Consider the following 12900-nt stretch of genomic DNA (forward strand, 5'->3'; position numbering starts at 1 on the left):
TGTGCCCCCTAAAAATTTTGAGCACCAGCTGCCACTGGTTTATATGTGCGTGCATATATATATATATATATGTGTGTATGTATGTGTATATATATATATATATATAGTATATGTGTGTGTATTATGTGTGTTTTATATATGTGTCTGTATGTATGCACATTTTATGTAAAATGCTGTTTCTCTGAAAAGCGATCCATGCTCAGATCGCTTTTCAGAGGCATTTGACAGCCCGGTAGAGAGGCAATATGTTGCCTGCTGACCACCTGTTTTAACCCCTTAAATGCATCATCACTATGCTGCAACTGCCTGTGGGTGGGAGAGGAGGAGAAGTGGGGGGAAATGGAGAAATCGGTTCCTTTTATATGCAGCCACCCACTTGGGACCAGGACCAGGCTCTGGTGTTCCACCATCGGGCTTGGAGAAAAGAGCCCTGTCCGGAGGTTGAAGGGGGGCCCTCCATGGTTTCTTGCATCGGGGCCCTGAAGGTTCTAGTTATGCCACTGCTTGTAACACTAACAAGTCACATGACACCAGGGAGGGAAATGGCTGATTGGGCCCAATTTGGACATTTTCACTTAGGGGTGTACTCACTTTTGTTGCCAGTGGTTTAGACATTGATGGCTGTGTGTCGAGTTATTTTGAGGGGACAGCAAATGTACACTGTTATACAAGCTGTACACTCACTACTTTACATTGTAGCAAAGAGTAATTTCTTTATTGTTGTCACATGAAAATATAGAATAAAATATTTACAAAAATATGAGGGGTGTACTCGCTTTTGTGAAATACTGTATATTCTAGTTAACGATTCATAGTTCGGAAACAATATCTCTTCTCCTATGTTCAAATAAAATACAACACCCTTCTCACTCAGTTCTCAGGAATGCACTTTGTCAGTAATCCAACCTCCAGCACCAAATGAGTCAGCTGACTGGACTGTAAGATTAACTCTGAGTTGACCTTCTGTTTCATTAGACCTTTAATGAATTAATGAATCATGTCAAATTCATTCCTTACATAAGCTATAATTTCTTTTGCATTAGTTGAAATTTATTTATTTATTCAGACATTCAGATGCAAAATTCAGCTGAATTTTGATTCAATCGGAAAGGAATTGCACATGTCTACTAGTTGCATATTGTGAAAGTATTTGAACTTGGTGCTATGTTAGAGCAAGAGTTGAGGCACATCAGAAGATCCTGTAAGCCATGGTACTTAACCAGGTAGTGGAACACCATCAGGTTAAGGATGTGTGCCAGGAAAGGCATGCTTGTGAAATACTTTCATCCTTATTGCATGAGGCTGCTGATAGGGAATTTTCTATAGTGGGAGGAAGTGGAAAGGAAGGAGTTGGAAGCAGGAGGAGTGTGGCCCTTTTTATGCCTACCACTAGTTTTTAAGTGCTGCTCCCACCAATCTGGTGAATACTCATATGGACTTGCCACTGTGTTGCTGTAGAGCATTTTACTTCATTAAAATTGTATGGCAGCTTTTGCAGTGTCACTAACAGTGTCACACTGTTGCTGCTGACCTCATAAAGAAAAAAAAAGAATTAAGGACGCTGAAAAAAAAAGGGGGGGGGGGCAGTAACACGGAAATAAAACTTGCTTTTGACACACACAAAAAGGGGGAAAAAAGTTGGAGTTAGTTAAAATGAATGTTGAGTCTTATCAAATGACAGTGAATGCGGATGACACTCCACTATCCCTAGCCACATAAACTGCAAATCACTGCAACATATCAGTGGCAACATACAACACTAAATATAGTATCTTAGATAGCAGCACTGTATAGCTCTGTAATAGCAAACTACACTAGCAACTTCTCTCCTACCTAAAAGCTATGTCAGCTGTCTTTCACTCTCACTAAATTCAAATGTACTCACAAAGGACTGACAGCAGAACGGCCTTTTATGAGCTGGTACTTTAGCCATAAAACCATTATCTGCTCAAGGCTGGCATCTGACCAGACATTGTCGGAAAATTTTAGATCCTGCTCTCAAACTTTGTGCATCGGAAAATCCAACGGAAGAAGTACGATGGAGCCCACACACGGTCGGATTTTCTGACAACATGATCCGGTCGCACATTTTCTGTCTGAAAATCCGACCGTGTGTATGGGGCATTAGAGGTCAGAATGAGCCTGAGTTAGGTATCTATTTACTCGGCATCACATAATTTTTTCACAATATAGTAAAATAAATGGGCTAACTTTTTTATTCAAAAAAGTGTATTTTTTCCAAAAAAAGATTGCTGCACAAATACCGTGTGACATCAAATATGACAGCAAAGACCACCATTTTATTCTCCAGAGTATTTTCTAATATACTTTTTTTTTAACTTGTAAACAACAAATCAGAAATAGGCTTGATCTAGAAATGGGTAAGTCGTTATTGTTGGCATTAATCCAATGTCCAACAGGTCAAAATTATGGCTGGACTAAAATACAAATTGTTAATGCTTTTTATTTTGTCAGGAAAATAAGAAACACTGCAAATAATATTATGCATTTCAACAGGTAGCATTAAATACTAATTTTCATATTTTCCAATTCCCTTACTACAAGTTCAATATTGCAGTTCAATATTTACATAACTCAGTAACTCAGGCTGAATGAACACACACGAGTGAATAAGTGAGCACAAAAATCCCCCCCTCCCTCTCCCTGAGTATAACGCCATCTAAGGTTTAATGTTGATTACCTTGTCTGAAAAGACACAGCAACTGCTGTGATTTAACAAAATAACCCATAGTGATCAGGGAATCATTTGCTATTCTGTATATTACATTTTTCATTTTAAAGTAAAGATCACATGTTATAGTGTTTATTGTCAAAAAAGTATAATACCTCAAGTTAAGACTGTATTAATATTTAAAAATTAAGACAGTTCAACATTAAATGCATTTATATATTTTTTTTATTTATACTTTAAACTTGTTTGCTTTTAATTTAAAATGTACCACCACTAAATTATGCAAAGCTTTCTTCACATCTTTATTGCGTAAACTGTATATCAGAGGGTTTAACGTTGGAGTAATAGCTGTGCAGAGCACTGTGGAGATTTGTTCTATAAAATCTGAATATTTTGAGGGTGGAATAACATACATCGAGGCGCCAGTTGTATAGTAGAGCGTGATGACAGCTAGGTGGGATGAGCAGGTGGAGAACGCTTTCTTCTTCCCATCTCTTGATTTGATCTGTAAAATGACATTAAGAATTTTGATGTACGATGTCAAGCTACACAAAAAGGGAAAAAGACCAAACAGTACTAACTCCACATAAACAATGTAGTAAAACACTTCTTTACCAGCACATGTGATCTTTGTGAGAGATTTAGCCTCGCAAAAGAAATGGTGAATTATGTTGGACTGGCAGAAGGACATCATTGATACTGGGAGGGTTATTAACAAAGAATTGATTGATGCCAATAGCCAAATTACAAATATAAAGAAGATACAAATGTTCTTCCTTAACAGATGGTTATAGTGTAAAGGGTTACATATAGCAACATATCGGTCATATGCCATAAGGAATAAAAGAAAATCCTCTGCGCTAGCAGCCAGGAGAAAAAAGTAAGTCTGAGAGAAGCATTGCATGAAGGATATTGTGTTGTTTCCAGATAGAAGCATGCCCAGCATTTTAGGGACAGTGGATGTGATGGAACATATATCTACAAAGGACAAATTGAAGAGAAAAATATACAAAGGGGTATGCAGGTGATCATTGATGTATATCAAAGTCAAAAGGAGGACATTCAATAGCAAACAAATTAAATATATACTGAAAAAAAAGCTAAGCGCAAGTGATCTATCACCAGTTTTGTAGAAAAATTGCACAATTTGGAAGTCATTCTGGGGTGTGGCATTTACCATTTTAGTCTATGTGCAAAGTAAAAGGTTTGTGTTAGTTGGAGCTTTTGTGACTCAAGAAGGGAAGTTATAGAATACCATAGGCTTAGAGATAATAAGGTCAACTGTAATCATTTTTGTTTTAACGAAATTAAAGTATGTTACCAGTGATGTACTAATAGTAAATTTATGTCATAAATGAATAAAAAACAATTTAGAATTTTGAATTTGCCAACCTTGTACAGCAGTTAAAATACTCATATGGGAATGACTTAGGCCGCGTACACACGGGCGGACTGTTCGCCCAACTTTGTCCGCTGAAGAGTGTTTGGGCGGACAGTCCGCTCGTGTGTGGGCTTTCAGCGGATAGTTTCAGCGGACAGTTGGACGGACAAGGTTTTTCGGAATTTCCGAAAAACTGTCCGCTGAAACCTTGTTTCAGCGAACAGTCCGCTCATGTGTAGGCTTGTTCGTCAAACAAAGTTGCGCGCATGCTCAGAAAGGATTTTCACGCCGAAAGCTATAATGCAGTGTATAGGACGTCGTATTTTTCGTCCCGTCGTACGTGCCGTTCACGTCATCGCGCACGGTTTCAGCAAACTGTTCGTTCGTCGTGTGTGGCCATGTCCGTCCATGCTAATTTTGAGCGGACTGTTTGCCGAAACTGTTGGACGGACAAAGTTGGGCGAACAGTCCGCCCATGTGTACGCGGCCTTACCCATCCTGTGCAGTCAGTTTTGGTGCAGAGACAGAGACACCCTACCCAGATAGCAGTCAGGACTTTTATTTACACTACAGCACCAACATAGCTTATCAATAGAATGGCAAAAAACCTCCAGCTTGTTGAATGGACAATGAAGAAGCATCAGCACACTGATAAGGTATTTCTCTGTACATCTAATTTCAAAGCAAAACAACAGTTGATTTCTTAATGATTTTTTTTATGATACTTACAAAAAGACCCTAAAAATCACCACTGATACTATATGCATGCCAACAACCCCAAACTGATGGCAAAATATATATGCAATAGTGTTTGTTAAACAATAAATAAATGGAAGATAACTTGCCTTTGAAATATACTGCTGTGCTGTGTTTTGGACACTGCTAAAGAAAGAAGGGATTTTATACTATGTGGACTACTGTAACAACCACTTAATAAAAACAAGAACACCTATGGGGATCTTGAATTATACTGTTTTTGTCTTGTCAACCCTATGGGATATGTTTGTAGCCAGGTGCTTGGCTAAGAATAGAGAATTATGCCTTGTACACACGGTCAGACATTCCGACAACAAAATCCATCTGATTTTTTTGGACGGATTTTGTGCCAAACTTGTCTTGCATACACACGGTCAGACAAAGTTGTCAGAAAAATCTGATCGTTCGGAATGAGGTGACGTTCGCTGATTTTCGGGATTTCCGATGAAAAAAGTCAGATAGAGCCCACACACGATCGGATTTTCCGACAACATAATCCGATCAGACCTTTTCCGTCAGGAAAATCCGACCACGTGTTCAGGGCATTAGAGAAACACTGGCTGTAGCTGCTGCCATATTGTGCTAAACTGGTTGACAGCTATATCAGCAAAGGGAGGGAGCTGATGAGTAGGAAAAGTTCAATAGAGTCAGGCAGCACTGCACTGTGGCAACTGTAGTACCAAAAGAGAGAGACTCCACTGCAATCAAAAGCTTTTGAATTGCCTTTCCCAGAGAGAGATTGCCAGAAGAAGGAAAAAGAGCTACATTTTCTCAGGCTGTACAGGACATAGGTTCCTCTTGCCATTAGGGAGACTGGAGAGTTCACATTACTGTCCAGTATTCAACATTAGAGATGGGCTGAATACCCCCCAGTTTGCAGCAGAACTCCCGAACAGGAGAAACGTTTGGCCCCAAACGGTAAAACTCCATTGAAGCCTATAGGAGCCAAACATGAGAAATCAACAACAGTCCAATTTTTGAAGGCTTATATGCAAGTAATTGGCCATAAAAAGGGTATGGGGGCTGTACCAATGCAAACAAACAAGGCCTTTTGGGTCTGATATGCATTTTAAGGGGAACCCCATGCCAAAATTAAAAAAAAACATTGCAAGGTCCCCCCAAAATCCATACCAGACCCTTATCGGAGCATGCAGCCTGGCAGGCCAGGAAAGGGAGGGACGAGTGAGCACCCCCCCCCCTGAACCATACCAGGTCACATGTCCTCAACATGGGGGGGGGGGGTGGGATCTTTGGGGCAGGGGGTCTCTGCCCTCAAATATACATTTTCTGAAAGAAAAGACCCTAAAGAATAAAATGATGGTAGTTGTACATTTTTAAATCACATGATAATGGTGCTAATATTTATCAAACCCAAATTTTCTGTAAATAACACACTAAAGAAAAATGTCAGTATCCACAATTGTCCATAGGTGATTAATTAAAAAACCTTCACAGATCATCAGTTTAGAGTTAGTCTTGAATGACGGCCCTAGAACTATTTTTATCACTCGAGCATATACTATGATATCTAATGTGTAGTGCAATTGTTATTTTTTGTAAGTAGTCACACCTGAAGTGAGCATTTATCTTATCGTACATGCAACTACATGAAGTGGAGCCCCCTATGTGATAGCATAATTGAAATGGCAGGCCCACTTTAAAGAGACGTCAAATGTCTATAAAACCCCTAATGACACTTCTAGACATCACTGAACCTGGTCAAGCAAAGATCATGCTTTATCAGCGTCTTCTCTGGCCAGCACTAGGAAATGATGACTCTGAGCCCAGAAGTGACCAAAATAAGCATGTGGCTTTTGGGTTCCTTCACCAGCAGGGAAATCAGCAAAATGATTAAAATGCGTACCTAGCCAAAATCTTGGATAGAGTGGGAAGAATTAGAACCCCATGTCAGACTTTAACTGTTCTCTGGAGCTCTATTCAAGAGATTTCTCCTTACTTACTATCCTTGCAACAATGGTTTAACCACCTCAATACAGTGCACTTACACCCCCTTTCTGACCAGACCAATTTTCAGCTTTCAGCGCTCTCACAGTTTGATTGATAATTACTCAGTCATGCAACACTGTACCCATATGAAACTTGCGTCCTTTTTTCCACAAAAATAGAGCTTTCTTTTAGTGGTATTTAATCACTAGTGGGTTTTTTTTATTTTTTGTGCTATAAATAAAATAAAACTTAAATTTTGTGGAAAAAAAACTTTTTCTTTGTTTCTGTTATAAATTTTTGCTAATTAGTACTTTTTCTTCATAAATTTTGGCCAAAATTTATACTGCTACATATCTTTAGTAAAAGTAACCCACATTAGTGTATATTTTTTGGTATTTGTGAAAGATATAGAGTCTATAAACTATGGTGCCAATCACTGAAAATTGATCACATCTGATCAAGCCTTCAATACATCAGGTGTATCTAATTTCTTGAGACACTAAGTCAGGAAAGTACAAATACCCCCCAAATGACCCCTTTTTAGAAAGTAGACATTCCAAGGTATTACGTAAGTAGCATGGTAAGTTTTTTAAAGTTTTTTTTTTACAAAATTGTCATATTATCAGGTTATTTCTCACACACAGCATATGCATACAACAAATTACACCACAAAATACACTCTGCTACTCTTCCCAAATATGGCAATACAACATGTGTGAGACTTTTACACAGCCTGGCCACATACAGAGCACCAACATTGAAGTAGTACCTTCAGACGTTCTACGAGCAAAAAAGATGCATCTCATTTCTCAACCACCTATTACACTTTTGAAGGCCCTGGAGTACCAAGACAATGGAATTTCCCATAAAATTACCCCATTTTGGAAAGCAAACACCCCAACATATAATCTGTGAGGCATAATGAGTCTTTTGAATGGTTAATTTTTTTCCAGAAGTTTTTGGAAAATGTGGAAAAAAATTAAAACGCATTTATTTTTATTTTTTTAAACAAAGTTGTCAATTTATAAGATATTTCTAACACATAGCATGTATATAGCAAAAATTACATCCCAAAACACATTCTGCTACTCGACTTTTACACAGCCTGGTCACATAGAGAGGCCGAACATTGAAGTAGTACCTTCAGGCGTTCTAGGAGCATAAATGACACATCTCATTTCACTCCTACCTATCACACTTTTTAAGGTCCTGGAGCAACAGGACAGTGGAATTACCCACAAAATGACCCCATTTTGGAAAGCAAACACCCCAACGCATATATTCTATGAGACATGGGCTGCAAATAGGTACTCAGGTACTCTGATGGGCTGCAGATAGGTACTCTGGTACTCTGATGGCCTGGTGACAAGTACTTGAGTACTCTGATGGCCTGGTGACAGGTACTCGGGTGCTCTGGCCTGGTGACAGGTACTTGAGTACTCTGATGGCCTGGTGACAGGTTCTCTGATGGCCTGGTGACTGGTATTTGGGTACTGTGAAGGGCGGTGATAGGTACTCAGGTACTCATATGGACTGTGACAGGTACACAGGTACTCAGATGATCTGTGACAGGTACTCGGGTACTCAGGTGGTCTGTGACGGGTACTCTGGGACTCAGATGAACTGGGACAGATGCTCTGATGGGCTGTGACAGGTACTCGGGTACTCTGATGGACTGTGACAGGTACTCGGGTACTCTGATGGACTGTGACAGGTACTCGGTACTCTGATGGACTATGACAGGTACTCTGATGGACTGTGAGTGACAGGTACTATGATGGGTGGTGACAGGTCCTCTTTATTGGGGGGGAGCAATCAATGTGATTGGTGTACACTGTAAGCGGTAATGAGATGTTACCGCAATCTCCTCCTCACACACCATGTGTGAGGAGGAGAACCCGGTAACATCTCGTTACCGTGGTTTGTTTACATTATAGTGATCGGCTGTGAAACGATCACAGCCGTTCACTTGGGTAAACAGCCGGGCAATGGTGACGACGTGCACGCGCAGTGCGCTTGCGATCGTGAACACACGCCGTGCACAGTGGGGGTGTGACCATCTGTGATCGGCCGTGACTTCATCACGGCTGATCACGTCGTAAACAGCCATACCCAATGGCTGTTCACCCCCTTCGGTGGCGAGTGGTGTCTCCGTCACACGCCACCACTGAAGAAACTGGGATGCGCGCACACGATCGCGCGCATTCCCTGTTTAAATGGGAGGACGTCATATGACGCCCTCCTGCCACAATAGGTGGATGCACCCAAAGGGCTGGAGAGAAGGCAGGTACAGGCAGGCTGGGTCATAAACAGGTGGACAAGTCAGGAACTGATGCAGAGGCTGGAGTTGAGTCAGGGTACAGGCCGGATTGGCAACGTCTGGCAGCGAATTAGCAGAAAGAGCAGGCAGGTGCAGAGTCAGAGACAAGCCGGGGTCAGATGCAGGCAGAAGGCAGGAACGTCAGGAACAAGCTGGGTCAAACAGGAACAGACATCAGATACTGGATAGCAGGGACACACGGGGGAACGCTGTAGAGCAGACAGCATTGCGTCTGGGTGTTGACCCAGTTTAAATAGCCTATTTTGACGCCCATGAACTGTTACAAGGTGTGTGCACACCAGCACGCACAGGCGCACCCGCGGCATTCTCCTAACAGGAATTAAAGGTTCAGGACGTCTTCTGCCTTTCCTCACACTATCTTAGCATTTTTGGGGTTCAGGAATGGGAGTAAATTAGTTGAGCCAAAACAATACTACCCTTGCAAGAGAACAATCTAAACCAACGTTGCAATGTCTATGGAGCCTGTACAATATTTTTTTATATTTTTCTTAGAAATATATCCACCTAAATGTGGAATTTTGGAATGGAAAACTGCATACTGTGTGTACTTTTAAAAATGCAGCCTATTCCAACTGCTTCAATGCTAACTGTGGAGTCTGTACAATATTTCCAACTGTTGTCTCTGAAATAATACACTCTAGGTATTTTTTCATGATAAAACCTGCCCAATTTTTAAAGCTGTCCAATAAAAAGTCTGAATAGTGTGTATGGCGTCTGTACAATATTTCAGTTTTTTTTCTCAGATTTTTTTTTTTTTTTTGCTTCACGATAAAACCTGCCTTGTTTCTCCCTCTTTAATTATGGCCTAGTAAAACTGCTTAACTAATGTGCAGTGAGTCTGTACAGTATCTCTGGCTGCTGTCTCTGAAACAATACACTCTAATTATTATTTCATGATAAAAACCACCTCATCGTTCCTTCACATATTACAGCCCAACATGATCGTAGAGAGCAGAGATTGTCTTACAGAAATCTGTCACTGTGGCACAGCACAGACCACAAAACCACAGAAAGAGGGCTGACTTCACCAGCGGAAACAGCAAAAGCTGTAAGTCAAGCAATTTTGCAAAGCTAGCATTAGGTGTGGCTGGAGGTAGGGGCGTAACTATAGGGGGTGCAGCAGTCGCAACCGCAACCGGGCCCTGTGATGCAGGGGGCCCATGCAGCCCCCTCTACATATGGCCGGCAGCAGCATAGGCAGCTAGGGGTACCAGTGCACACGGGTGGCTGGAGGTGGAGGGTGACTAGCAGAGCTCCCTGCTTGACTATCGCACTGGCTGCTCTTTAGTTGTGCATTCCCCGCATGACCTGTGTCCTCAGCCGGCTCCTCAGAGTACCCCTCTCCTGCTCCATGCATTGCCGCTCAGTCCGAAGTCTATTCTCCCCAGCCAGAGTCCCGCCCCCCCGAGTCCGGCTTACACTATGAGAGCCGGCTCCCCGGAGGACACTGCAGGCTTGCTGCCAGCACCCCTCCTCCCCCGTCATACACAGATGATGAAAGGTCTTTCTGGAAGATATGCTGATCACCCATCCAGCACACTGGATGGAGCCCAGGCCAACATGGATGAGTGCGTGGCCTACAGCTTGGTCATGGTGAGTGAGAGGACCCCATCCCCCACACACCATTACATACCCCCTCCATCTCACTCTGGGGACAAGGACCCCTTCTCACATGGGGAGAGGGACCCCCACCTCCCCTGGGGACAGGGACCCCTTCTCACCTGGGGGCAGTAACTTCATCTGCCCTGGAGAAAAGGACCTCATCTCTTCTGGGGACGGGACCCCATCCTGCCCAGGGACAGTCCCCCAATGGGGCACCTAACAATTAAAAAAAAAAAAACTGATACCAGTGGTGGAACTACAGGGCTCACAAAGGTCATACCTGTGACCACGCTCTGGAGTTCCACCACCAGACTCGGAGGGAAGGGCCCTGGCTGGGGTTCAGGGGGGCCCTTTATGGTTTCTTGCATCGGGGCCCTGAAGGTTCTAGTTACGCCACTGGCTGGAGGAGTACTTTTTCTTATGCTCCAGCAGCTGGGGCAGAGAAACCTGCCTACTAAAGCTTGAGATTGAAGGATGGGGTTGGCAGAACTAGAGCATGGTTGCCCCTACTCTGCGTGTTCCCATGATTAACTTCTTCCCTGCTGAAAGTGCCAAATGATAAACCTCTGACACCTCTGGAAATACTTTCATCCTTATTGCATGAGGCTGCTGATGGGAAATTTTTCATAGTGGGAGGAAGTGGAAAGGGAGGAGTTGGAAGAAGGAGGAGGAGTGTGGCCCCTTTTCTGCCTACCTCTAGTCTTTACGTGCTGCTCCCACCAATCTGGTGAATGCTCATATGGACTTGCCACTGTGTTGCTGTAGAGTAGTGATGAGCTTCGTGTTCGAGTCAAACATACATTCGTCTCGAACATCGGCTGTTCGACCCTTTGGCAAATACCGAACGTTATGGGCCGTTCGCGCCAAATTTGTGTGGCGCTCACGGGCCACAATGCACTACGCCATCGCAGTGCATTGCTGGCTCATGATTGGTCAAGCATGCACTTTGACCCCGCATGCTTGGCCAATCACAGTGCCGGCAGCGAGGAGAGCCATGAATCATAGCTCAGGCTGTGTAGTACACGCCCCACACTATATAAGGCCACCAGTGCGGCAGCCTTGTGTAGTGTGTTGGCGTCTGTAGGAGCTAGTGGGTGTTCTCTGTGTACCTTCAACACAGTATACACCATTCATTATCGGCCGATATAGCGTTCTTGCTCTTCTGTAATTGAGCTGTTAGCAATCTGCAGGAGTTTGTGCCTGTTGTCTGCATGCCCTGACCGCAGTATACACCATTATATCCACCTACATAGCTAGCTATATTGTTCTTTTGTAATAGAGCTTGCAGTCAGTTGTAGGAGATTGTGCGTGCTGTCTGCGTGCCCTGACCGCAGTATACACCGTTATATAACCTATATAGCTAGCTATATTGCTCTTTTGTAATAGAGCTTGCATTCAGTTGTAAGAGATTGTGCGTGCTGTCTGCGTGCCCTGACCGCAGTATACACTGTTATATCCACCTATATAGCTAGCTATATTGCTCTTTTGTAATAGAGCTTGCAGTCAGTTGTAGGAGATTGTGCGTGCTGTCTGCATGCCCTGACCGCAGTATACACCATTATAGCCACCTACATAGCTAGGTAGCTAGCTATACTGCTCTTTTGTAATTGTGCGTGCTGTCTGCGTGCCCTGACCGCAGTATACACCGTTATATCACCTATATAGCTAGCTATATTGCTCTTTTGTAATAGAGCTTGCATTCAGTTGTAAGAGATTGTGCGTGCTGTCTGCGTGCCCTGACCGCAGTATACACTGTTATATCCACCTATATAGCTAGCTATATTGCTCTTTTGTAATAGAGCTTGCAGTCAGTTGTAGGAGATTGTGCGTGCTGTCTGCGTACCCTGACCGCAGTATACACCATTATAGCCACCTACATAGCTAGGTAGCTAGCTATACTGCTCTTTTGTAATAGAGCTTGCAGTCAGTTGTAGGAGATTGTGCGTGCTGTCTGCGTGCCCTGACCGCAGTATACACTGTTATAGCCACCTACATAGCTAGCTATATTGCTCTTTTATAATAGAGCTTGCCGTTAGTTGTAGGAGATTGGGCATGCTGTCTGCGTGCCCTGACCGCAGTATACACTGTTATATCCACCTACATAGTTAGGTAGCTAGCTATATTGCTCTTTTGTAATAGAGCTTGCAGTCAGTTGTAGGAGATTGTGCGTGCTGTCTGCGT

General features: G+C 42.8%; 1 protein-coding gene across 1 annotated transcript; it reads right to left on the reverse strand.

Moving 5' to 3' along the window:
- Positions 1-2374: 2374 nt before the first annotated feature.
- On the reverse strand, positions 2375-4107 carry LOC143924991 (olfactory receptor 1E5-like). Its single transcript, XM_077449555.1, has one exon. The coding sequence runs from the start codon at positions 3870-3872 to the stop codon at positions 2922-2924; it is 951 nt and encodes a 316-aa protein (XP_077305681.1). The 5' UTR covers positions 3873-4107; the 3' UTR covers positions 2375-2921.
- Positions 4108-12900: the final 8793 nt, after the last annotated feature.

This window comes from Lithobates pipiens, unplaced genomic scaffold (assembly GCF_037356315.1).
Source record: "Lithobates pipiens isolate NorthernLeopardFrog02 unplaced genomic scaffold, aLitPip1_a1.2 Scaffold_22, whole genome shotgun sequence".
NCBI lineage: Eukaryota > Metazoa > Chordata > Amphibia > Anura > Ranidae > Lithobates > Lithobates pipiens.

Bases quoted from the DNA above. Each gene is read 5' to 3' on its own strand.
- LOC143924991 (XM_077449555.1), bottom strand. From the start codon at position 3,872: ATGGTAAATGCCACACCCCAGAATGACTTCCAAATTGTGCAATTTTTC.